The sequence below is a fragment of the Eulemur rufifrons genome, chromosome 30 (assembly GCF_041146395.1).
Source record: "Eulemur rufifrons isolate Redbay chromosome 30, OSU_ERuf_1, whole genome shotgun sequence".
Classification (NCBI taxonomy): Eukaryota; Metazoa; Chordata; class Mammalia; order Primates; family Lemuridae; genus Eulemur; species Eulemur rufifrons.
In genome coordinates this window covers 18,260,709-18,287,095 of record NC_091012.1, presented here as the reverse complement: position 1 = coordinate 18,287,095, position 26,387 = coordinate 18,260,709, and the positions used below count along the sequence as shown (strand labels likewise).

The 26,387-nt window shown below is 40.9% G+C and overlaps 2 protein-coding genes across 2 annotated transcripts in view; both read left to right on the top strand.

Moving 5' to 3' along the window:
• LOC138378805 (55 kDa erythrocyte membrane protein-like) overlaps positions 1-13,020 on the top strand; it is a 30,798-nt gene extending 17,778 nt beyond the window's left edge. The window contains exons 5-10 of the mRNA XM_069464149.1: positions 1,405-1,473; positions 4,543-4,739; positions 6,568-6,674; positions 9,448-9,528; positions 10,469-10,549; positions 12,974-13,020. Of these exons, the coding sequence (XP_069320250.1) occupies positions 1,405-1,473; positions 4,543-4,739; positions 6,568-6,674; positions 9,448-9,528; positions 10,469-10,518 (504 nt within the window). The 3' untranslated portion in view covers positions 10,519-10,549; positions 12,974-13,020. The remainder of the gene's footprint in view (positions 1-1,404; positions 1,474-4,542; positions 4,740-6,567; positions 6,675-9,447; positions 9,529-10,468; positions 10,550-12,973) is intronic.
• A 2,662-nt stretch (positions 13,021-15,682) lies between these two features.
• Positions 15,683-24,608, top strand: LOC138377866 (coagulation factor VIII-like). Its single transcript, XM_069462926.1, has 5 exons — positions 15,683-16,560; positions 17,160-17,231; positions 18,290-18,375; positions 22,756-22,911; positions 24,547-24,608. The coding sequence occupies exons 1-5, from the start codon at positions 16,464-16,466 to the stop codon at positions 24,550-24,552; spliced, it is 417 nt and encodes a 138-aa protein (XP_069319027.1). The 5' UTR covers positions 15,683-16,463; the 3' UTR covers positions 24,553-24,608.
• The last annotated feature ends 1,779 nt before the right edge of the window (positions 24,609-26,387 follow it).

Below are 26,387 nucleotides of genomic sequence, written 5' to 3'. Positions count from 1 at the left end.
AAAAACTGGTAGAACTTGAAGGAGAAGCTAAATCCACAATTAAAGTTCTAGATTTCAGTACCCCTCTCTTAGTAACTGGCAGAACAAATAGCCCAAAACATCAGTGAGGATGTAGAAGACTCAAATGACACTATCAGCCAACTTGACCTAACAGACAGAGAGAGAACACTCAACCCAGCAACAGCAGAAAACACATTCTTCTTGAGCAGCGGTCCCCAACCTTTTTGGCACCAGGGACTGGTTTCCCGTGGACGGGTGTGCAGGGGGAGGAGGGGCTCAGGAGGTGATGTGAGTTATGGGGAGAGGCTGTGAATACTCATGCTGGCACCTCCTGCTGTGTGTCCCCCCGGCACGTGCACCCCGTTTCCTAAGTTTCATGGAAGACAATTGTTCCACGGACGCAGAGGAGTGGGAAGAGGGCGGCAGAGCTCTGTGGCCGGTCCCTGACAGCCCACAGACCAGTACCAGAGGTTGGGGACCCCAGTTCTAGAGTACACAAGGAATATCCTCCAGGAGAGACCACATGCTAGGTCACAGAACAAGTCTCAAGAGATTTAAAAGGATTCAGATCGTACAAAATGTGTTGTCTGACCAATGACATTAAATTAGAAATCAAAACCAGAAAGATACTTGGAAAATCCCTAAATATTTGGAAATTAAAGAGAACACTTCTAAATAATCCATAGGTCACAGAAGAAATTACAAGGAAAATTAGAAAGTATCTTAAGGTGAACATAAATGCAAACACATTCAGAATGTGTGGAATGCCACTAAAGCAGTTCCAAGGGGGGAATTCACGGCACTTAATGTCTATATTAGAAAATAAGAAAGGTCTCAAATCAGGGTCCTCAGCGTCCACCTTAAGAAATTAGAAAAAGAACAAATGAAACCCAGAGTGAGAAGAAGAGAGGAAATGAACAACACAAATAGACTGGACAGGAATCTGGCTGAGTGTGAAAGGCAAAGGAGTTTTTTAAAAGATAGGTCTGAAGCAGGTTACTTGTATTTTTATGTTTATATATAAGCTAATTAGAACATCTGAAGGAACCAATTCATTTCTTTGAAAGCGGGTAAATAAAGAGAAAGCATTTATCCTTTCTTTCCTATATGAACTGTACCACTGGGTAACGAGACAGTAAATTAGGAAGAAGATTTCTCTAGGGAAGTATTCTGGCTCATAAATGAAGACAGGATTATAGAATTAACATATCATATTGTTATGCTAGTTTATGGGGCACATATACTTTTATATTAAAGGAAAAATTGCTCCATAAAATCCCCAAATGTAAAGATGGCTGTTGGGGGAAAAACCTGGGGCTTTGAGGGGGAAATAATTTTATGAAACCTCAAATCATCCAAGTTAGTTTTCCTTACAATTTTCTTTCCCCTTTCTGTTTTTAATAGAAAGAAACAAAAGGAATAATCTCATTAAAAGTAATTCCCAACCAACAAAGTCGTCTTCCTGCACTACAGGTGGGTGGCGCCATTTTCTCTGTTGTGCTGATGGCAGGATTCAGGCCATGTTGTCTTGTGTTCTTAGAGATTTCATTATAAGTGATGTGAGTCTAACTGTTAAGTTCTAAATATCTCATAAGTGTGTAACTGCTTGGCTCAAGGTCCCAATATACCCTGCCTGCTGCTCTCTGAACTAAGATACAGGCACTCATCCCCCTTTTATTGAGGCAGAAGACAGTGATCCTTTGTGAGTGGTCAGAGAGGAAAGGGTAATCTTATTCTACAGATGGCAAAGAATCAGTGCAACTCCAAGGGGAAAACGGGCAAAGGGAATGAAGAGATCATTCACAGAAGAAAAACTACAAATCACCATTGAACTTATGAAAAAATATCCAATCTTACATGTCATCAAAGAAATACAAATTAAAATATGCATGAGATACTAATTTTCACCAAGGAAACTGGCAGATATTTTAAAAAATAGTAATCATAAAGCCCAGTGATTTATAGTGCCAAAGTAAAGAAAGAAAAGAGTCCTTTGAGCACTTATTCAAAATTTATTGAGGGTCCACCATGTATAAATTACTGTGCTAGAACATTGAGGTGATACAAAGAGAAATGGTATATTCCCAGTTCAGCAGCTGGTGGAGGAATAGATTGGACAGGGCTTTGGCAAGTGAATATGGAAGAAGTTTAAAGAAAGTCCTCACCAATACTTAGAATCGTCTGGCTTTTTTTTTTTTTTTTTTTTTCATTTTGGCCATTCTGGTGGTGGTATCACATTGTGATTTTAATTTGTACTTCTCTGATGACTAATGAGAGTAAACTCCTTTTTATATATGTTTTACCCACTTGGATATCCTCTTTTATAAAATACCAGTTCAAATATTTTCTGGTAAGAGTACTCTGTCATATGTATCCCAAGTATGTTCTCTTCCTCTGGGGCTTGTCTTCTCATTTTCTTCATGGTGCAGGTAATGACTAGAAACTCTTAATTTTAATGAAATACCATCTACCACTTTTTTCCTTTTATGATTAGTGCTGTTTATGTCCTGTTTAAAAATTTTTTGCTTACTGCAAGGTCAAGATGATATTCTCTCCTATGTTTCCTTCTAAAATTTTACTTATTTTCTTTTTCACATTTGGATCTCCAACCCATCTGGAATGGATTTTTGTATCTATTGTAAGGTAAGAGGTCACAGGGCCAGTTTTTCCATATGAGTATCAATTGATCCAGCATCATTTATTGAAATAAGCATCCTGTTCCTATTGTACTGCATCATCACTTTTGTCATAAGTAATATGTGTAGGTCTATTTTGGAACTCTTTCTTCTTTTCCATTGGACTATTTGTTTACCCCTGTGTTAAACCTACATGTCAATTTGGGGAGAATAGACATCTTCATAATATCCCGATAGAAGTAGTGATAGCAGACATCCTTGTCTATTTCTGAATCTTAAAGGGAAAGCTTTTAATATTTCACTGTAAAGTATGATGTTGGCTGTAGGATTTTGGTAGGTTAGGGTCAGGGTTAGGTTAGGTAAAGAGGCTCCCTTCTATTCCAAGTTTGGTCAGAATGGGTTTTAAATGTTATCAAATGTTTTTTGTATATCTGTTGAGAAGATCATATGATTTTTCTCTATTTTTCTTTTAATGTGGTGAATTTATTGCCTTCAGACGGTAAGCCTTCTTGTGTTGCTGAAGTATTAATAGATTCTGTTCACTTGTGATTTATTATCCTTTTTATATATAACTATTTGATTTGCTTAATATTTTGTTTAGGATTTTTACATCACTGTTGCTGAGAGATTCTTATCAGATTTTGTTGTCATGGTTACGCTAGACTTATGAGTTGGGAAGTGCCATCATTTTCTGTAATTTGTGTTTGTTGAGATTAGCCCTCTTTCTTCAAAGGATGTTTGGAAAATTTACCAGCGAAGTCATCAGACACGCGTGCATGCGCGCGCGTGTGTGTGTGTGTGTGTGTGTGCGCGCGCGCGCTTGTTTGGGGGCAGGGGAGAATTTTCAATGATAAATTCAAGTTCTTTGATAGAAATATGAGTGTGTATATTTTCAGTTTCTTATTGTGTCACTTTTGGTTACTTATGTTTTTCAAGGAATTTGTCAAATGTATTGGTGTGAAATTGTTCATATCCTCACATAACCTTTTTATCTCTAAGTTCTCTACTGATCTCTCCTAGTAAATTGTGTCTTCTCTATGTTCTTCATCTTTTCAAAGAACCAATTTTGTCTCTGATGATCTTCTCAACTCTGTTTATTTTCTGTTTCTTTCTGCTCTTTATTATTTATTTCCTTCTTTCTTTGAGTTGCATGCCTAATCTTACTACCATACATAACCAATATTACATTCTCATGTAGTGTCTTCTGGTCTTTTTTCTATGCATAATAAATACTTATTTTTTATTTCCAGTATGCTAGTTATTATTTTTGTTTTATGATATTCTCATTTAATGTAATATCAGTACCATTTTCCAAAGGCATTACATATCTATCCTTCTACAAATTGATTTTTATCATTTATATTAAGTAGATGACCATACTTGACTAATTCCCCATTCTTGGAAAATTAGGTTGTTTCCAATACTTCACTCTTATAAATGCTGTTGTGATGAACATACTTATCTACACCTCGTTACTGACAGTTCTGTTTTGTATCAGGTAAATCCATAGAAGTAAAATGTGCGGCCAAGGGATATTAACATTTTAAGACTTTTGGCACATTCATATTGTTACATTGTCTTCTAGAAAAGGTCTACCAAGTTTATTTAACGTACTTGTAAAAATATTTTTTCAAGGAAACACATATATTTAAGATACTCAGATCCACTAACTACAAACATGTTGACCTAGAAAGGCATTTCATGCCTTCTTGTTAAAGGGATTAGTTCGGATCCTTCTGCAAACACAACAGTAAGCAACTCCAATTACTTCAGCGTTCTGATTTCTCTCTCTTATGTGCTCCTCGTTGTTCGTTCAGTTCTGACCCTATTTATTCTACTTACATGCTCTGATGCAGGTGTTTCTTTTGGAGCTGCCGCCTGCAGTTCCCTTTGCCTTCTTTTTCAGATGTTCATGAGAGCGCAGTTTGACTATGATCCCAAAAAGGACAATCTGATCCCTTGCAAGGAGGCGGGACTGAAGTTTGTTACTGGGGACATAATCCAGATCATCAACAAGGATGACAGCAATTGGTGGCAGGGGCGGGTGGAAGGCTCCTCCAAGGAGTCAGCAGGATTGATCCCTTCCCCCGAGCTGCAGGAATGGTGAGCTGCTTTTATGCAGGTTAAATCTGCAGGTGGAAGGGCCACATGCCTGCCACAAATAATTGCTTAGCTTCAGAAATCTGGCATCTGGTGTATAGTTTCTGTTTCTTGACCAAGCAGACCTCCTAGCTCCCCTGGCATAACGAGTAAGGGAGAGTCAACCAGGAGCTGATAAGCTGACTACAGGCTGCTATAGCAAGGGAGCCTGAGTAGCTCTCCATTGCAGTGTGGGCTTCCTGTTCACTCCAACGCTTTCCCCATGGTTACTAAGCAAGTGACAGACAATGCTGGGACTACTGCCCTCCCTGGTCTCCTGCCTCGTAAGCTAGTACCCATGCTGTTTCTCCGATTTCTTCTGAGTCCTACAAAAACAGTCACATATAATTATGTGTCATTTTTACACATTCCTAGCACATAGAAGAAATAATTCTTGTCCCCAAGTCACATTGCTCACATAGTTCCAGGTCATACCATAGGAGTGGTAGAAAAATCCACATATAACAGTTCTAACTGATTTCACATCCAACACTGACCCTCCCTCTGCCTCTGCAAAATAACCCCACTGTATTACAACCTCGAGGTGCATTTATTCATGTACCAGTCTTTCAGTTTTAAGCCAGAATTTGGGTTGATCTTGTCTCCAGTGATGTTGCAAAATGGCACTGGATGTGCTTTATAGAAATAAACTTTTAGCATTAGAGCAACAAAGGAAATATAATACAGACCCTGGATGATATTGGTAAAAGCCCTGAGCATATTGGCTGTGGCTTCTAGGCCATTTTCAGAGCTAACACCTCATGGAGAACATTGTGGGATTGGGAGCAGCAGGTGGCTGAGGAAAACCCACAGAACACAAGATCAAACTGTGGATCATAACTTATTAATGAGGCATTAAATCCAATTAGTGGGTTGCAACAAGTATTTCTTTCAAAAAATGAAATTTTTTTAACTTTGGGAGGCCGAGGCAGCAAAATCACTTGAGGCCAGGAGTTTGAGACCAGACTGGGCAACATAGTTAGACCCCATCTCTACAAAAAAATTTAAAAAGTTAGCTGGGCGTGGTAGTGTGCTCCTGTAGTCCCAGCTACTTGGGAGGCTGAGGCAGGAGGATGGCTTGAGCCCAGGAGTTTGAGGTCACAGTGAGCTATGATCATGCCTGGGCAACAAAGCAAGACCTGTCTCTTTTTAAAAAAAATGATGTTGAATAGAAACATGAGAATATATTACACATAGTAATAGAAGTTATTTGTAATGAAGCTGTTGTTTTAGTTGTATGTGTGCTGCGTATGTAGGTGTGTGTTTTCTTTATAGATGCATGTATGTGTAATATAGGGCTAAATGTATAATCTATTTCATACAATGAGGTAGGGTCATAAAGGTTTGAGAAGCACTGGGCCAGAGAAAGTGATTTGTTTGTGGGTTGTATTTGGAATGTCCTGAGAGGTGGGTGGGCACAGACTCAAGGAGGTGGTCCCTCTGCCTGCTGCCCATCTTCCTTCCCAGGTGAGAAGCGGAGGCATAGGGGGAGGGATAGAGAGACACAGAGAGACTATGAGACAAAAGAAAAACAGAGACATAGAGACGGAGAGGCTGAGAGACAGAGAAGAGGCTGAGAGAGAGTGAAGGGGACGCTGTTAGAGAATGAGTGGCTAGGAGGGTCAAGGACAACATGAAGCTTTGTGGCTAGTGCAGAGGAAGGAAGTGAACTGGTCTAGAGGTTTGGTGGAGAGAGGACAGGGGGTCATCCGGGCCGGCACAGTACAGGCAAATGAGCCCGAGGCCTTTTCACTGAGGATCTGCTGACTCTGCGGTCGTCTTTTCCCCTCAGGCGCGTGGCAAGTGTGGCTCAGTCAGCTCCAAGCGAAGCCCCGAGCTGCAGTCCCTTTGGGAAGAAGAAGAAGTACAAAGACAAGTACCTGGCCAAGCACAGCTCAAGTAAGCTTCCTCGGCCTTCTCCCTCCAGTTCCCTTAACCAGCAGAGAAGGGGAGGTGGCGCAGCGTGCAGTGGAACATACATCATACAGAAAGCATGTCATTTCTTCCGGTTTTCTCTTATTAAATTCATCTTCACAAGCTAACTGCAGTCAGACAGACAATGTCAGTAGATGTAAAGGAAGGCTCGTGGTCTGCCCACATCTCATTGCCTCACCCCTGAGGTAACCAACCCAACAGCCTTCCAGACTGTTCTCCATGCTGACACCTTGCTTAGTGTGTCAACGCCTTCGGCACCACCCGACTGCAACCCTAGAGAGGAGTATGTTTTCCTGACAACTAATTCTGGCTTTTTGACCTGCCATGATAGAACATATAATATACCAAAATTATAAATGGGTTCAAGCAGGTTCCAGATAACAAATGAATACTCAATCTACCATTCAACTACCATTTATTATTATTATTTTTTTTATTTCATCTTATTGTTATGGGGGATACAGAATTGCAGGTTACATACGTTGCCCATGTACCGCCTTTCCTCCCAAGTCAGAGCTCCAGGCGTGTCTGTTCCCCAGGTAGTGCGCGTTGCACCCATCATGTAGGTATATATCCCTCCCTTCCCGACACCCCCTTCCCGAGTCAGCACCTTCAAGCGTGACCATTCCCCAAACGGTGCGCAATGCACTCATTGTGTAGGCATACACCCATCCCCTCCCCCACCCCCCACCTCAGTCTGATGTCCAATTGGTGTCGTTCCCAGATGTGTATTTAGGTGATGTTCAGGGAAACCAATTTTCTGGTGAGTACATGTGATGCTTGTTTTTCCATTCTTGGGATACTTCACTTAATATAATGGGTTCCAACTCTCTCCAGGAGAACCATAGAGATGTCGTATCTTCATTATTTCTTATAGCTGAGTAATATTCCATGGTATACATATACCACAGCTTACTAATCCAATCATGTATTGATGGGCATTTGGGTTGTTTCCACATCTTTGCTATTGTGAATTGTGCTGCTATAAACATTCGGGTACATGTGTCTTTGTTACAGAATGACCTTTTTTCCTTTGGGTATATGCCCAATAATGGGATTGCTGGATCAAATGGCAGGTCTACTTGAATCTGTTTAAGATACCTCCATAATGCTTTCCACAGGGGTTGCACTAGTTTGCAGTCCCACCAGCAGTGTATGAGTGTTCCTGTCTCTCCACATCCACGCCAACATGTGTTGTTTTGGGATTTTTTGATAAAGGCCATTCTCACTGGGGTTAAGTGATATCTCATTGTGGTTTTGATTTGCATTTCCCTGATGATTAGGGATGTTGAGCATTTTTTCATATGTTTGTTAGCCATTCTTATATCTTCTTTCGAGAAGTTTCTATTCATGTCATTTGCCCACTTTTTGATAGGGTTGTTTGATTTTTTCTTGCTGATTTTCCTGAGTTCTAAATAGATTCTTGTTATCAGTCCTTTATCTGATGTGTAGTATGCAAATATTTTTTCCCATTCTGTAGGTGGTCTGTTTATTCTCGTGAGTGTTTCTTTGGCTGTGCAGAAGCTTTTTAATTTAATCATGTCCCATTCATTAATTTTTGTTGCTGCTGTGATGGCCTTGGGGGTCTTCTTCATAAATTCTTTACCTAGGGCAATGTCTGTAAGAGTCTTTCCTACATTTTCTTCTAGAATTCTGATTGTATCACACCTAAGGTTTAAGTCTGTTATCCACTGTGATTTGATTTTTGTGAGAGGTGAAAGTTGTGGGTCCTGTTTCAGTCTTCTACAAGTGCCTAACCAATTCTCCCAGCACCATTTATTGAATAGGGATTCTTGTCCCCAGAGTATATTCTTTCCTGCTTTGTCAAAAATTATGTGACTATATGAGGATGGTTCTATATTTGGATTTTCTGTTGTGTTCCACTGGTCTGTGTCCCTGCACTTGTGCCAGTACCAGGCTGTTTTAAGAACCACAGCCTTGTAGTATAGGAACTACCATTTATTAAATGTACGTCAGGAGCCTACACAGAAGTAGATATGGCTGGAGTGTGTGTCCAGGGAGAAGGGAAGTGGGCCGGAGGGGCAGGCCAGAGGGACAGGCCAGGGCCAGGTCATAGGGAGCTGTGTCCACCTTCTCTACTGTTTTACATTTTGTATTGTAGTCTCTGTGGAGCTAGTGAAGGGTTTTGAGCAGAGGATTAATGTGATCAGCTTTTCATTTGCTTCTGTCTTTCTGGTAGCAGTGGAAGAAAAACCCCAGAAGAGGCCAGGAAACAATTGTGGCAGCCCAGGGGGGTTGTGGGGGGTGGGATGGATGGAGAGACAGGATGAGACCCAGGTTCCATCTTGAGTAGCTGGGTTGATAGCACCATTCCCTGAGGTAAGGGACATTTTACACAGTACCGAGATCATGTTGTTGAGTTCTGAGTGCCCACGAGACAGCCAACTGACACGTCCGGGGACTTGGAGCTGAGGGTAGCATCCATGTTGGAAATGCCATCAGGTTACTGAAATTATAGAGAAAAAGTACAGGGGACCAATAGGGTTGGCTCAAAGTGACAGAAGAAGAAAGGTCCAAAAACTTAAACTCCCTTGCTCAAAACTCCCTCATAACACTAAAAAGAAACACAATCCAAGGGCCTTTCTCCCACTGACCTCGTCCCCAGTCGCTCCCTCCCTGTTTGTTAATATGTGGCCAGGCTCTTTCCCACCTCAGGGCCTGGACCACTGTTCCCCGGCTCTGGGAATGAACACTGCTTGGTTTTCTTTGTCTCTAGTTTTTGACCAGTTGGATGTAGTTTCCTACGAGGAAGTTGTTCGGCTGCCTGCATTCAAGAGGAAGACCCTGGTGCTGATCGGTATCTTCTCCTTGCCTCCATGCTGCTGTGATAGTTAAAGAGTACATTTCTGTCCTCACTTTCCTGCCCGCATTATGTACCCACCCCAGAAAAAGGCAGTGAGGAAGAAATGGAGTGAGGTCTCTTAGGTTCTCCGTATAGAAGAGGTATAAAGAATTTTCTGGGTCCTTTCGAGTACCCCATCTGGGTTCACCTCACAAGTGAAACTAAACCTTACAAACTATTCTTTTAAGTTGGGTTTTGTGCTGGCAGGTCCTAAACTGGGTTTTGCTCTTTGTTCATCCAAGTGGCTGGCAGTGATCTATGCTTTTTTGTTTATGCACACACGTTAGAGTGCTTTGCTAGCACTTTGTTAGTGGGGTCCCTGCGCTGTTCAGTCACACACATTAGCCCTGGAAGCCCCCTTCACCCAAGCAGTGACTCTGACCTGAAACAGAATGAGTCTTTGCTCCAAACCCAGGTATGTGAGCCTTGGCCCTGGTGGGCGGCTCACCTTCTTGTCCTTGGAGTTGAAATGTTAGTCACTTAGAGGAAGTGTATTAGGGCTCTGGTGAAATTTCCACTAAAAACACTGGCTTAGATTCAATTCCATTAATTTTGGAGAGCTCAGAAAAGTGCATATCCTTAGGAAACAAACAGAAAACATCACATTAGCTAGCTCCTCTGTAGAAATGACAATTTTATTCTGAGCCCCAAACCGTAGTTCTTAGAAAGAGCCTCCTCCCCCAAATGGAACAAAAGGACCTAAAGCCACTTGGTGGCCCCAAATCTTCTGATGGCTTAAAGGCCCTGACCCCAGCCCAGATATGACACCAACTCATTTTTACCTCTTGGCAATTTCAAGTGCTGAGAGATGGAAATCCATACCCTATCCCCACTCACAGCCCCACCTCTGTCTTTGTGGGAAAGACGTGGAAGCCTTTCCTCCCTCTCCACACAGGAGCCAGTGGGGTAGGCCGCAGCCACATCAAGAATGCCCTGCTCAGCTAGAATCCGGAGAAGTTCGTGTACCCTGCCCCGTGTAAGTAGCTCTTGGGTGCCTTGGAGGGGAAGTGGCAGCCTGAAGGATGGAGCATCAGCGGCGCATTTGATCACAAAATATGGAAAGATAAAAATTTGTACCCACGACTGTTCTGCCTAACAAAACAACTGTGTTGTTTTCTTATTGTTCTCTTCTATGCTGTTTGTCTACATAACAGAAGCTATAGTAAACATTTTTATCTTGCTTTAAAAAATTACTAAGCAAGTATTAAAATTTATGCATATTTCTTTTTTTTCATTTTACCTTATAAACATTTTCCTATGTCCCTATACTGTTGGCCTAATTCACTTTGAGAATTATTTTGTAGTCCATTGAATAGATGTACTGCAATTTCCTTAGCTATTCCAATCTTGTTTGACTCTTAGGCTACCTCTAATTTTCAGGAAATGTCTTCTAAATAAAACAGTGCTTAAGAAAGGTGCAAATAATCTTGGTAGCAGTCCTTCATAGGCGGAAGAATAGCAACAGTGATCATTTGGGGAATTAGATAACCTTTCTGTTCACAGAAGTGAATCCACATAAGATAGTTGTGCATATTCCCAGAAAGAGGTACAGTAAGTCCTCACTTAACATTGTCAATAGGTTCATGGAAATTGCAACTTTAAACAAAAGTGTGTAATTCAGTGGCTTTTAGTGCATTCACAATGTTGTGCAGTCATCACCTCTATCTAGTTCCATAGTATTTCCATCACCTTTAAAAGAAACCCCATACCCATTAAGCAGTCACTCCCTATTTTCCCTCCCTTCAACCCCTGGAAACCATTACTATGCTTTCCAGTCTCTATGGATTTGCCTATTCTGGACGTTTCATATAAATAGAATCATACAATATGTGGCCTTTTGCATCTGACTTCCTTCACTTAGCATAATGTTTTCAAGTTTCAGCACTGTTGTAGTATTTGTCAATACTTCCTTTTTTTTTTTTTGAGACAGTGTCACTCTGTCCCCTGGGCCAGAGTGCTGCAGCGTCAGCCTAGCTTGCAGCAATCTCAAACTCCTGAGCTCAAGCAATCCTCCTGCCTCAGCCTCCCAGGTACCTGGGACTACAGCCGCCACCACCACCACCACACCAGGCTAATTTTTTCTATTTTTAGTAGAGACAGGGTCTCACTCTTGCTCAGGCTGGTCTCAAACTCCTGAGCTCAAGCGATCCTCCCACCTCGGCCTCTCAGAGTGCCAGGATTACAGGGGTGAGCCACCGTGCCCGACCTGCTTCATTCCTTTTTATGGTGAATAATATTTCATTGTAGATATACCACATTTTGTTTATCCATTCATCTGTTGGTGGACATTTCGGTTTTTTCCACCTTTTGGCTACTGTGAATAGTGCTTCTATAAACATTTGTGAACAGGTCTTTGAGCATCTGTTTTTAGTTCTTTCAGGTATATGCCTAGGAGTGGAATTGCTCGGTCATATGATAATTTTATGTTTAACTTATTGAGGAACCACCAAACTGTCTTCCACAGTGGTCACTCCATTTATATTCTCACTAGCAATATATGAGGGTTCCAAATTCTCCACATTCTTGCCAAAATTTGTTATTTTCCTTTTTTTTAATGGCCTTCCTAGTGGGAGTGAAGTGGTATCTCATTGTAGTTTTGATTTGCATTTCCCTGGTGACTCATGACATTGAGCAATTTTTCATGTGCCTTTTGGTCATTTGTATATCTTTGGCGAAATGCCTATTCAAGCCCTTTGCCCATTTTTTAATTGAGCTGTTTGTCTTTGTGTTGTTGATTTGTGTTATTTATATATTCTTGCTACTAGACTCTTTATCAGACATATGATTTGTAAATATTTTCTCCCATTCCATGGGCTGTCTTTTCATCTCTTGATGGTGTCCTTTGATGCACAAAAGTTTATAATTTTATGAAGTCTAATTTATTTTTTTCTTTTGTTGTTTGTGCTTTTGGTATCATATTTAAGAAACCATTTCCAAATCCAATGTCATGAACATGTGCCCTTATATTTTCTGCTGAGAGTTTTATAGTTTTAGCACTTACATGTAAGTCTGTGAATCATTTTGAGTAAGTTTTTGTATATGATGTCAGGTAGGGGTCCAAGTTTATACATTTGCATGTGGATATCCAGTTGTCTAGCATGATTTGTTGAAGACATGGTTCTTCTTTATTGAATGGGGGTCTTGGCACCCCACACTTGTCAAAAATCAATTGACCATAAATGTATAAGTTTAGTTCTGGACTCTCAATCCTATTCTGTTGATCTATATGTTTACCCTTATGCCAGTGCCACACTATTTTAATTGATGTAGCTTTATAGCAATTTTGGAAATTGGGAAGTGTGAGTCCTCCAATTTTGTTCTTATTTTTCAAGACTGTTTTGGCTATTTGGGACGCCTTGTAATACCATACGTACTTTTTTTTTTTTTTTTTTTGAGACAGAGTCTTGCCCTGTTGCCCAGGCTAGAGTGCCGTGGCGTCAGCCTAGCTCATAGCAACCTCAAACTCCTAGGCTCAAGCTATCTTCCTCCCTCTGCCTCCAGAGTAGCTGAGACTACAGGTATGTGCCATCACACCTGGCTAATTTTTTCTATTTTTGGTGGAGACGGGGCCTCGTTCTTCCTCAGGCTGGTCTCGAACTCCGGAGCTCAAATGATCTGCTCGCCTCGGCCTCCCAGAGTGCTAGGACTACAGGCATGAGCCACCTCATCCAGCCCAGATTTAACATTCTTATACTTCCTTTGGGTCTCACTGAACCTCCATGCACCATGGGTCTGCTGGAATTTTGTACTCATGGGCATGGCAAACACCATGTACAAATAGAGTGGCAAAGGATGGAGGGGGACTATAGGTTGCATTTATTTACTCCTTTCATGTGCATGCTCCATTGTTCCAGCAAACTTCACTTACAAAACACAAGTTCAAAGATAAAATTATTAAGAATTTCAAGAAAATGACATCTGAGCATTAAATCAAGCTCTCTGTAACTGCACACATTGAATTCCCATGAAGCCAGCCCTGAATACCAGGCAAGCTGGGACTTTTGTTCATCCTAGCAACACCCATCTCAGTGCACCACTTGGAACCACTTCCAGTGTGTTCCTCCAGCACAGTCAAGCCTTCAGATGACTGTAGCCCCAGCTGACGTGTGATTGCAACCTCATCAGAGATCCCAAGCCAGAACCACTCAGGTAAATCACTTTAGAATTCCCGACCTGCAGAAACTGTAAGATAAGGAATGCTTTTTGTTTGCAGCTGATAAGTTGGGGGTAATTTTTCATACAGCAACAGATAACTTATACAGAAGCCATATTGTCTTTACACTGGAAAAGTCAGAGTAGGCACAAGATGCTAATTTGCAGCTTACTCACATTGTCACTATCTGTTGGCTTATCTTGTGGGTACAGGGCAGCAACCAACTTTGCAGGTCCTTCAACTCCTGCTGGATCTTTTGGCTCCTCCAAATCCTAGGAAAGTCATGTTTAGCTCTTTGATGAAGGATATCACCTTCTCATGCAGAGTACCCCAGCATCAAAGTTGGAAGCTTGGAGGTATTATGAGACTGATGCAGGTTTTAGTCTTCAGGGTTCCAGCTTCCCACAGACTCTTTTTCTTTCTTTCTTTTTTTTTTTTTTGAGACAGAGTCTCACTCTGTTGCCCTGGCTAGAGTGCCATGGCGTCAGCCTAGCTCACAGCAAGCTCAAGCTCCTGGGCTCAAGCAATCTTTCTGCCTCAGCCTCCCGAGTACCTGGGACTATAGGCATGAGCCACCATGCCCGGCTAAGTTTTTCTGTATATTTTTAGTTGCCCAGCTAATTTCTTTCTATTTTTAGTAGAGACGGGGTCTTGCTCTTGCTCAGGCTGGTCTTGAACTCCTGACCTCGAGCAAACCTCCTGCCTCAGCCTCCCAGAGTGCTAGGATTACAGGCGGGAGCCACCGCACCTGCCCCCCCCCATAGACTCTTTAAACAATTCTCACAATAGCATAAGGTCAAATCCTTATAATAGATCTGTTTTGTTCTGCCATGCCCATGGCTAGAGTCACCTCAAAAACCGTGGCAGGGGAATTCCCATAAGAGAGTGCCCCAAACCCTCCTGAGATGGGGCCAGTTGGGACTGCAAAGAAAGAAGCACTAAACACCAGGGTGATCAGTCCACAGAATTTATTAGGGGAACTTACATACAGAGTGGGCTGCAGTGTATCCTTGGCAGACAGCAAGAGAAAGGGAGATCCTACCTAGGTACGTCCACAGCCAGAGGTTCAGGGTATGGCGTTTTCATGAGGGTTTAAGGAAGTTGGCTCAGGGCCAGGCCCAGTTTCTTTCAGTACTTTGGACAACAAGCTTGATACCTTTATCAGTGCCTGGGAATGTTCAAGGCCCCAGTTTGGGTTCAAGCCTGCTGGGAAAAACCCACAGCTGGCTGGGATCACAGAGCAGCCAAGGCATTCTGATTTTCAGTCAGGACATAAAAAGAATGTGGGGACACTGGGGAACTCTACAAAGTCCCTTATTTTAGATATTTCCTAGTGGCTTTGTTTTCTCATAAAACATTCATTGGTACATCACTTTTGTCAGTTCTTCCCAGAACTTTTTTTTAAAAAAGTTAGTTTGTGAGAGTTATTTGTATGTTAACAATCCTAATCTAATGTCTGTCATATATGCTGTGAATTTTATTACTTAATTTGTCATTAATCTTTTACTTTTTTAACAATGTTTTGTGGGTTTTTTTTTTTTTAGACAGAGTCTCACTCTGTTGCCCCGGCTAGAGTGCCGTGGTGTCAGCCTTTTGTTATAGGAAAGTTTTACAATTTTATGTCATAAATTTACCAACATTTTCATTTATGGCTGTGGGTTTTATGACATGCTTAAAGTAGCTTTTTTCACATCAAGATTGTGAAAATATCCACTTATATTTAATATATGGTTTTGTTTTTGTTTAGTCCTTGTGGATCCATCTAGAATTTATTTTTCACATATTATGGCAAATGGTTCTCATTTAGGTGCATCCAAATGAATAGGCGATCATCCCAACGTCATATTAAATAATCTCTTTTCCCCAACTGATGTGAAATGCTACCTTTATCATCCATTAAATTTTCATATACACACTATTATAAGGTGTAGTAGATACTATGTGATGAATAAAATATCTGCGTGGGGAAAGGGAGACATGATTGAATTTCTCTACCTCGTACTTATCATGCTTCCCCACAAGCCCTTGCGAGCTGCTGTTTTAAACTCCAGCATAGATAGGTTAAAGGGAAGGGGATAGGACATTCTTATCTACTTACAACTGGGACCATTATTGTAAGGTAGCCTCACACTGTCAGCGCTTGGCAGATACTTAAAGCTGACTCTTTCTCTTGCAGGACACTTACAAGGGACACTTTAAAGACTCCCTTAAGGGGCCCTCTATCATGAAATCCCCTTGACTTGGTTGGTTCCACCTTTATTCTGGGTGGTCACTTGTGACACATTTCTCAGCCCCTGGGCATCCACATCCAGCTTCTTGCTGCTGGGGAAACTTTACTCCTCTCGACAGCCCTAGTTGACTGGATCCAATAGGACCTAACCCTGACTTCTGCTCTCCCGCAGAGCTCACATTTGGTCAATGAGAAATACACTTTTTGCTCTGAAAAACCTGGGAGTGCAGGCCCATCCTAACGCAGTAGCTTTCTCCTGTCCACACAAAGCATTCACTCTGTCTCATTTCCTGGGCGAGTGATCAGAACTCAACCTCCAGTGCCTCCAGCTGTAGGGGCCACACAGCAAGAACTTTGGGTCTGAGGGGTCCAAGAGTGGTGGAACTGAATTTGGTAGATCTCCTTTGATAGTCTACGTAGGCCAATGTATCTCATGCTCATTTTTTTAGTGAAAAGAAATAACTTTTTTCCTTTTGGTTTTGATAAGGTGTTTTTGAGACAGTGGAAATGCTACCATCCAAAGCTGGTATTTGGCGGGTAGAATGCCTTATTGGCGAGCACCTAAATGCTGGGATGAGCACCCTTTTTCTGGTGTACAGCAAGCGTGAGTAGCACTGTGGGCAGAGGCTCCCTGCCTACCTAGCCTACCTCTATAGAGCCTTCCTTCTTCCTGGAATGGTTGCCTGTGTCAGGAAATAAATACAAGCTCCCATTATTATCAAATTTAAAATTAATGTTGCTGGTAGAAATCATCAGAGTTCTCAGAGAAGAGCAGATATGCTTGAAGCTTTGAAAAAAAAAAAACTCCTCATTGTCACAACTTGATGAAGTGCCAAGATTTCCAATAGCAGATTTGGGAGCTTAATTTTCATTTGATTACCAGAGATAACTTACATATATCACTTAGAAGAGTTTGGGAATTTAACTCTAAACAAATAAGAGAACCACTGGTATATTTGGAAACTGAGGAAACTAGGTATGGACCCTAGTTTCCTCAGCTGCAAAATATGAATCATTCTAGCACTTGTTAGGGTGAATTAAATGAGATAATACAATAAAACATTTAGGACAGTTCTTGGCACATAATAAATACTATAAAATATTAGCATTTGTTGATGTTCTCCCATTTGCATTGACTTACATTTGAGAAGCTGAAATGTGTGTGCACTTCTAGCTACTGTGTTTCCCCCTGTTTGATTTCAGAGTGTCAGACTCCACTGGGAATGGCTTCTGGACACATTAGAGATTTTCAGATTACAGCTTCAGGACAATATGGTAAATACTATTATTTTTTTCTCCAAGAATCTGAGCTGGTTATATCTTTTTTTATTTCTGTTGGAGAGTTTCAGATAACCAACCCATCTCCATGCTTCTATTAGTGCTATTCCATAGGTGTCTCCTGAATCCGTCTCCTCTTCTCCGTTTCCTACTGTGACCATTCTAATTCAGGCCACTATCATTTCTCACCTGGGCAATGACACTGCCTCCTTAAATATTCTTCCTACCTTTTGTATTGCTCCCCTTGAGTCTGATCTAGAGAGTTCTCAAATGTTGTTTTAGAGCAAGGGTCGACAAACTACTGCCCACAGGCCAAATCCAGCCCACCATCTGTTTTTGTATGGCATGCAAGCTAAGAATAGATTTTCTGCTTTTAAATAATTGAAAAAATAAGAAGAAAAATTCATGACATGTGAGAATTACAAAATTCAAATTTCAGCATCCGTAATAGTCTTATGTTGGAACACAGCCATGCCTATGCATTTACATATCATCTATGGCTACAGCAGCAGTTGTGTATTTGCAACAGAGACCATGTAATCTGCAAAGCCTAAATTACTAAGTATCTGGCCCTTTATAGAAAAAAGTTTGCCAACCCTTATTTTCAAGGGAAAATAAATCCCCTTGAAAAAGAAGCTGGAGAGTTATATAGCAAAATAGTAATATTTTTCACAGGGTGGAAGGATTATGTTTTTAATTTCTTTTATATTTACTTTTACTTACTTTTATTTTCATTTACCATATTCTGATTTTCTACAATGAGCATACATTGTATAATAAAGCAAGAATATTATTTGGTAATTCTGGTAACAAATTCCAGTATCAGCTAATTAGAGGTGCTATCAATCAATAAAAGTATTACATTTTTTTAGATAATAGAATGGACAAGGACAAGCACAATCTCTACATAGCAATCAATACTGCTATAAAGTCTTTATGCTTTTCTCTGTCTTCTCCACAGCTAGGATTAACCTTTCTCAAGAGAATAATTTTATTCCCAAGTGTCTAGGACCAACCCAGCTGAATTTAATCTCTCTTCCCTTTCTTGGGCAAAGGACAGTGGGCCCCAAAGCTGGCCAGACTTCATTATTCTGGATCGATCAATGCCTGGAGCACCAAGGAGCCCTTTTCCTGGATCAAGGTTAGAAAATTTCATCAATTAGAACATCTGAATACTTCCTATAATATTGAAGTCATCATCTCTCAAGCCTGTGTGTGCTATCATTACATGCTTCCAACTGCCTAGGTGTCTTTGAGTCCTCCAGTGCCCTTTATGTTAATATAAAAACAAATGGTTCAATCCCCCATCCCACAACAAAAGAAAATGTAACTTCTAAAACTGAATCTGTCTTCCTTCTTGAATTCTACACCTCTGAGTTATAGGAAACATCTACTTAGTTCAGTCTGGTAAACTAAGTTGGAATCAATAACCAAAATAGTGTTTTTAAGTTGGTTAACTCAATTTCTTTTAAAGGACTCAGTCTTTCAGATTTTTCTCACCTCCCCATTTCACCTAGAGCAGAGCTGTCCAATAGAAATATGTGAGCCACAAATGCAAACCTCATGTGCAATTTTACATTTTCTAGTAGATAATTTTTCTTTTTTTTTTTTTTTGAGACAGAGTCTCACTCTGTTGCCCGGGCTAGAGTGCCGTGGTGTCAGCCTCGCTCACAGCAACCTCAAACTCTTGGGCTCAAGTGATCCTACTGCCTCAGCCTCCCGAGTAGCTGGGACTACAGGCATGTGCCACCATGCCCGGCTAATTTTTTTCTATATATTTTTGGCTGTCCAGATAATTTCTTTCTATTTTTAGTAGAGACGGGGTCTCGCTCTTGCTCAGGCTGCTCTCGAACTCCTGAGCTCAAACGATCCACCCGCCTCAGCCTCCCAGAGGGCTAGGATTACAGGCGTGAGCCACCGCGCCCGGCCTAGTAGCCAATTTTTAAGACATGTGAAATTCATTTTAATAATACATTTTATTTAACTCAACATATCTGAAAATATGGAAAAATGGAGGAAACTCTTTTGCTTCCAGCTTTTCTCTCAACCTATCTAACGGGCCTCCCAACCCTGGTACTCGAAGCCTGGAGAGGGACTAATGTACACACGTTTGACCACCTACTTCCCCCACCTCCAGCCTCTTCTTGTAGTGTACCAGTCTTCTTCTTCCTCTTCCTAGTTGGCTGAGGACATTCCCTATATGTTTTCCTTTTTTGCAAGACTGCATCTGCTCTTATATATTTTTTGAGGTTAAAATAGTAAATAGGGACCAGGGAAAAATAAACTGGCTTACCAGTAAGCAGACACCAAGAGCATGTCTGTTGATGCCACAGCAACTCATCTTTTTGTTATTGTTTTGTAGACACTGCCAATTTTGACTCAATTCGAGCTGCTATTAACTAATCTTTAAGTATTTTTTTGTTTGTGCTTCTACCAAACCACATGTTCTTCATCTTGAATTTCTATGGTTATCATTTTCAACCTTCCATGTATCTCTATATAGTGGACATTTTTTATCTGGTTGGATGCTTTGAATCTGTTATATTCTTATTTCTGTTTGGGGAATTATATCTTCCTCACTGGATACAATCTGATGAGACAAGTAAACAGAGTGTCTTATCCGTGCCTAGCCAAAGAACCCTGAGTGATACAGCCTGTTAAGTTTCACCTTATTAGATTTGGCCCATTGTCTCAGCTTGCCAAGCTTCAGTCTCCCAAAGTATTTCCTAGTCTTCCAAATTTCACATCATTTACTGATGTGATCAGTAAACTTGTTAATATTCCAGCAAAGTTGTGATCAAAATATTGAAGTAGACAGGGTTTCCTTAGTATGTGCTCAACACAAATCAAGCCACTAAATCCTTATCACAACCTTATGAGGCAGATTTTACTATCACTCTCATTTCAGATAAGGAAACTGAAAACTAGAGAAGTTAGATATTGTGCCCCAGGTCCCACAGCCAATAAGCGGCTGAGCCAAAATTCAAACCCTGATTGTTGGATAGTTGGGCTCCAGAGCCCTAATTTATAATAGTTATACTATCCTGTTTCTAGAATACTCCCTTTAAGTCGGTAATCATCTATTAACTATTACTGTTTGTTTATGGTAATTAAACCTGTTACAAATACACCTAATTGTATTATCGTCCAACCCGTATTAAATCACCTCATCCTCAAGGTGGTTTTTGGCATCTTTCCTACTGAGGTCCAGCTAGACATTTTCTTTATCTAGTAACTTTATTATTTATTTATTTATTTTTTGAGACAGAGTCTTGCTTTGTCACCTGGGCTAGAATACCATGGCATGAGCCTAGCTCACTGCAGTCTCCAACTCCTGGGCTCAAGCCATCCTTCTGCCAAATAGCTGGGGCTACAGGCACATGGCACCATGCCTCACTAATTTTTCTATTTTTAGTAGGGACAGAGTATCGCTCTTACTCAGGCTGGTCTTGAACCCCTGAACTCGAGCGATCCTCCTGCCTCAGCTTCCTAGAGTGCTAGGATTACAGGCATGAGCCACCGTGCCCAGCCTTGATATGGTAACTTTATAAAATAAAGAAATGGTTTCAGGGAGCCAGCAGGCATGGAGATGGAGTTGATAGGGGCGCTAACAAGGAAGGGAGTTGGGGTAGGCATCTATTCTGAAGAGTGTACAACAGCCTGGCCCCCAGTCACAAGAGCTCTGGGCTGGTTGAGGGGCACTGGGTGACCAAGACCAGGCATACCGCGGCGGGCAGTTGGTAGGCCCCATGGAGATATGCAGCTGCAATGTTTGTACTTTCATACCACGAAACTCATTACTACCTTGCCCACTTCCTAGTAGAGGGATATGTCTTGCAGTTACACTGAAATTCCTGGCTGGATACATAAGTGAAGCTATTGAATCTATAATTTCCAAACTGCTCCCAGGGGCCAATTATAATGTACAAGAGGCACAAGAAGATGAAGTAGATAAGCTTGGCACTTTGCCAAGCATTCATCAGTTACAAAATGTAAATTGGCCTGGCAAGTCTTTATTAAAACTGCTAGAAGACACAATAATCAGTGGTACAATAAAGAACTCTTATACTCTAGCTGCATAAAGAAACAATACAAGTCAATTAAATAAAAATCATGATTTCTGCACCTGGTGCTTTCAGTTATTTATACAACTCCAAGATGAAAAATAAACTGCCTTCAATTGGGAATACCATCTAATCTGGGAAAAGACAATGCCGTAGCTTCTGAAGACCTTGACACACTCTGTCCTGTTACACGGCTTCTTTTCTCCTGCAGTTTTCACTACTTGATGCTGTAAACAAATAAAAACATATAAATGATACAAAGTCTGTCTCTCCTACTCAAATGTAAGTTCCATGAGGGCAGGGTTCTATCTCTTGTTTACTACTCTATTCCCAGTACCTAAAACAGTGCTTGGCACATAGCAAGTGCTAAAAAATATTCTTTGAATGAGTGTATGCATGGAACTTACAGTCAACTGAAGGAGACCGTTATTAAGCACAAGAGTCATGACTAGTCCAATCTGGACATGTCAGGCTTCTGTAAGGACATGTTAAGTTTGTCTTGCTTGTTAGAGCAGAAACTGGTACCTCTTGTAATGCTGCATGGTCCATGACCTCTTCTTTGAGAACCAACCATTCCTTACCACTTTGCCATATTCACTCATTCATTCCAAAGCATTCGCTATGCATCAGTATTATACCAGATATCATGTTAGGTGCTGGGGCTAGAGAGAATATAAAAACTAACATTTATTGAGTGTCCAGTATGTGCTAGGCACTGAACTCAGCACATGACATGTATTAACTCTTTGATCCTTACTGTAACCCTTCGAGACAAACACTAATATTATCTCCACTTTAGGGATAAACAAATTGAGACACAGAAATGTTAGGTAACTCAAACAGGTTTACTGCCCTAAGGATCTGGGTCTAATAAGGAAGGCAGAAAAGCAAAGCAGCCTTTATAATATGGTGCAATAATTTGCTATAATGAAGTCATATATAAAGTGAAGTGGAAGCATAGAAGAAGCAGCACTAAATTTGTCTGGGTGAATCAGAGAAATCTAACCAGGAGAAATAGTTTCTGAAGAACGCTTCAAGGAGGCATAGCAGTTTGTCATTGATAGTGATGTTGGGATGGGGCTGGTTTGGGGAGTGGGAAGGAAATTGGCTTTGGCTAGGCTGAGGCTGAGTGTGGGCAAAGCATTAGATTATGTGGGTCCACCTAGGCAGCATAAAGGCTGTGTATGCAGAGGCACTGGGGGCTCTATGATTTGGAAATAGTCTAGTTTGCCAGAAAGCAGGCTGAGAACTCAATAAGCACTTTCCTACTCATTCCCACTGTTTATCCCACAGTTTCACACACGTCCAAATTCCAACATTGGTGTCTGCTTCACCTGCACATCTAAGGTAATGCTGGGCACATCTGTACCAATGTAGATTCTTCCTAAGCCAATAATTAATTTCAGGAGGTAGTACACACATTTAAAAACAAGTTAAAGTGTTGTTTTAATTGGTAGGTGGATCTGTTGGCACCAATGATTATTCACGGCATCAAGACCCAGGGTGCCCGTCAGAAGCTCTCCAGCCTCTACATCTCTCAGTTTATCATCGTGTATAGTCTTGATGGGAAGAAGTGGCAGACTTATCGAGGAAATTCCACGGGGACCTTAATGGTATGTAATTAGTCCTTTCCATAGATTGCATGAATTCTTCTTTAAAGAGCTCTTGGCAGATTTCAGATATTGGACAAACGCTCCTAGCTTCTGCAAACTTAACTCCAAAAAAGAATTTTTCACCTTTGGGCATTAGGAGTGATTGTGGAAATATAAACAAAAATGTAGTAGTGTCAAGGTTCTCATAGATGCTAGAAATGAAAAGATGCTCTACTGACAGAAATATGTGATTCAGGACTGAGTGCATTGATAAGATTGTGAGTTTGCTTATGGATATCCTAGCTTTGAGGTGATGATAGGGCAATCAGGTTGAGATGTCCAGTGGGGAGTAGGTGAAATACTTGAGTTTAGCAGGTAATACCATGAATGGAGAAAAAAAAATTGTGCCTTCCACATGAAAGGATGGGTGAAACCTTGAAAATCGATGAATTTTTAAGGATGGGTTCATGACCTTTATTTAAACAGGTTTAAAACCTTAGCATTTTTGCCTACTCTTCCCTCATTTTTATGCCCCCTGATGAATCTGAATCTGGTCAATTCTCCGTTTGCCTGTCACATCACTTCCTTATTTCCACTTATACTGCTCTTACCAAGGGCCCATCACCTCACACTTGATCTATTATGTTACACTTCTAACTAGTCTTCCCTTGTTTCTAGTCTCCAATAAAAGCTGCACATCATTTTCAGGATAATCATCTTATCAATCCCCTGCCTAAAAGCTCTCAATGTCTTCTTTTTGTCTTCAGAATAAAGTTCAAAGTCCACAGATGGGCCTGCACAAGATAACTTTTGTTTGCCCCTTTACATCCATTTTCCTGCTTCTCTGCCCTGCTTCTTGTTCTGTGATGCAAGCCTGTGTAGAATACAACAGCCTACCTTGTCCTCTAGCCTTTGGTTGGGTTTCACCAACAGGGAGCACTGGCAAAAGAGTAGAGGAAAGAAGGAGAGTAAGACTGGCACGTTTATCATCCTGACTTCCTCCTTGTGACTGTATCTGTCCACTGAAGGTCACTGCTCCCCTCAGAGTGGCTTTCTCTACCTGTACCAGTTACTATTGCTGTGCAGCAAACCACTCCAAAATTTGGTGTCATAAGAACAAACATTTTGTTTTGTTCATGGATTCTGTAGGTCAGGACTCTGGACAGGGCACAGTGGGGCTGGGCAGTGTCTGCTCCACATCTGGGGCCTCAGCCAAGAATATTTAACAGCTTGGTACCGGAATCATGTGGAAGTATCTTTATTTGCATTTCTGGTGGCTGGTAATGGCTTTCAGCTAGGACAGAATCTGCAGTTGTTGACTGAAGTAACTTTACCTGGCTTTTCCCTGAGGCCTGGGCTTTCTCACAGCATGTCAGGATCAAGGTAGTCGGACTTCTTACATGTCATCTTAGGGCCTCCAAGTTAAGTTTTCCAGCTAACAAGGTGGAGACTACATCAGCTTTTCTGACCTAGTCTTCTATGTTATGCAGCATCACTTTCAATACCTCCTGTGGGTTAGAATCAAATCACACATCCACCCAGATTCAAGGGGAAGGGAAACAGACCCTAATTCTCAACGGGAGGAATGTCAAAGAATTTGTGGTCTTTCTTTAAGCCACTAAAACAATCTACCCAATTCTCTCCTTACCCTTTCAGGTCTAGAGATGGTAATACCCGGTCCCCCCACCTTCCGAACTAGTACCTTTATTAAATCTTCCTCAAATTATCATCATTTGTGTGTTCCATGTTCTTTGTGGGAACCATATTTCATACAGTAATTGGTGCTGACAGTACCTGGTAAACAGGAAATAGCAATCACCCTAAATGTTTTTGTGATTGAGATGCATACACACATACACACAACCGCACCAACCAATAAGCCTATCTCGTTCCTGACTTTAATGGGAATGTATGCCATGTTCACTATTTCGTATATTGTTCACCCAGTTTCAAACAAATACTTTAAAATCATGTTTAAAAAGTTTCCTTCTATTCCTACTTTATTTGGAATGGCAGCTGAATTTTGTCAAATGTTTTTCTGGCATCTTTGACATGATCACATTTCCTCTCCTTCCTGTTATCAAGTTACTCTTAACATTCAATAGTGTGCTGGCAAGTGACAACCAACTCAGGGGCAAAGTGACGAGAGGCTAGGGAGAAAAGCCCTTGGTTTGTAGAATTTGCCGATTTCCATGATATAAATACTACTCCCATCATGCCTGACTTCAAGCTACAGATGTGATGTCATTGAATGCAGAGTTGGGAAGAGATGTATACGATTGGCTGTCACAAGCCAGTGCAAGAGGGCTTCAGTACACAACTGTGCTAACTCCTAGGAAAACTTTGCTCAGTCATACTCTATATCATTTAAAACTTAGCTGGATCCAATTTGCCAACATTTTAATTTTAGAACTTCTCTATATTCACAAATAAAATTGGTTTACCTTTGCCAGGGGCTCTACTTATCAGGATTTGGCATGAGAGTTACATTAAACTTGAAAATAAATTGGAAAAGCTTCCATTTTTTCCCATGAAATTATTGTTCTAGAATAGTTCAATTAATGTAGGCATTTTGTAGATGAAAAAGCCACTTAAGCATTGTTCCTTATTTAGAGACAGATACTTGACTGCCTTTTCCAATCCTTTTATGGTTATTGGTACTCTCATTTGTGTTGCCTTGAGTAAACTGCTGTAAATGTGTACAGTAGAGTCTTATCTCCCTTCCCGTGCCACGTATCTGTATCTGTAAACACACATATATGTCTTTCTCCCTCTTTATCAGAGTTGGCAAATGGTTCTCTATTGTATTGGTTTCTCAAAGAATCAACTCTTGGTTTTAAAATCAAACGTGGTTTTGAAAGAGCTGTTTCTAATTGATTAATTTCTGTTCAAACCTTTAAAAATTCTCCTTTACTTTCTTTTGGTTTGTTTGTTTCCTAGAATCTAGAGTTGAATGCCTAGTTCATTTAATTTCAAACTTTGTTTTTCAGTGATTAGGACAACTTACTTATCATTTATTAACCACTCTCATGAGGTTTATTCCTTTAGCAAACAGTCATTGAGTTCTAACACAGGAATGGGCAAACTATAGCCCACGAATTTGGCCTGCAGTCTGCTTTTGTGAGGACTGTGAGTTGTGAGTTGCGAATGGCTGTTACACGTTTAAAGGATTACAAAAACAAACAAACAAGGAAGCGATGGCAACAGAGACCACCTGTGGCCTGTAAAGACTAACATATTTCTACCTCTCTGGCCCTTTACAGAAAAAGTTAGTGGACTGGACTGCTGGTCTACTCTAATGGCAGTACAGATGCCCAGACAGTTAACATTAACCCTTAGTACCGGAACCCTCTGGATCTCAGACCTTGCCTAAATTTACTAATTTCAGTCTTGATCATCTTCCTCCAACGTCGTGGTTCTAGAATGCCTTTGTACCATCCACATATAAAATACTCTTTCATAAGCAATATTTCTCATTATAGGAGCACCTCATAATG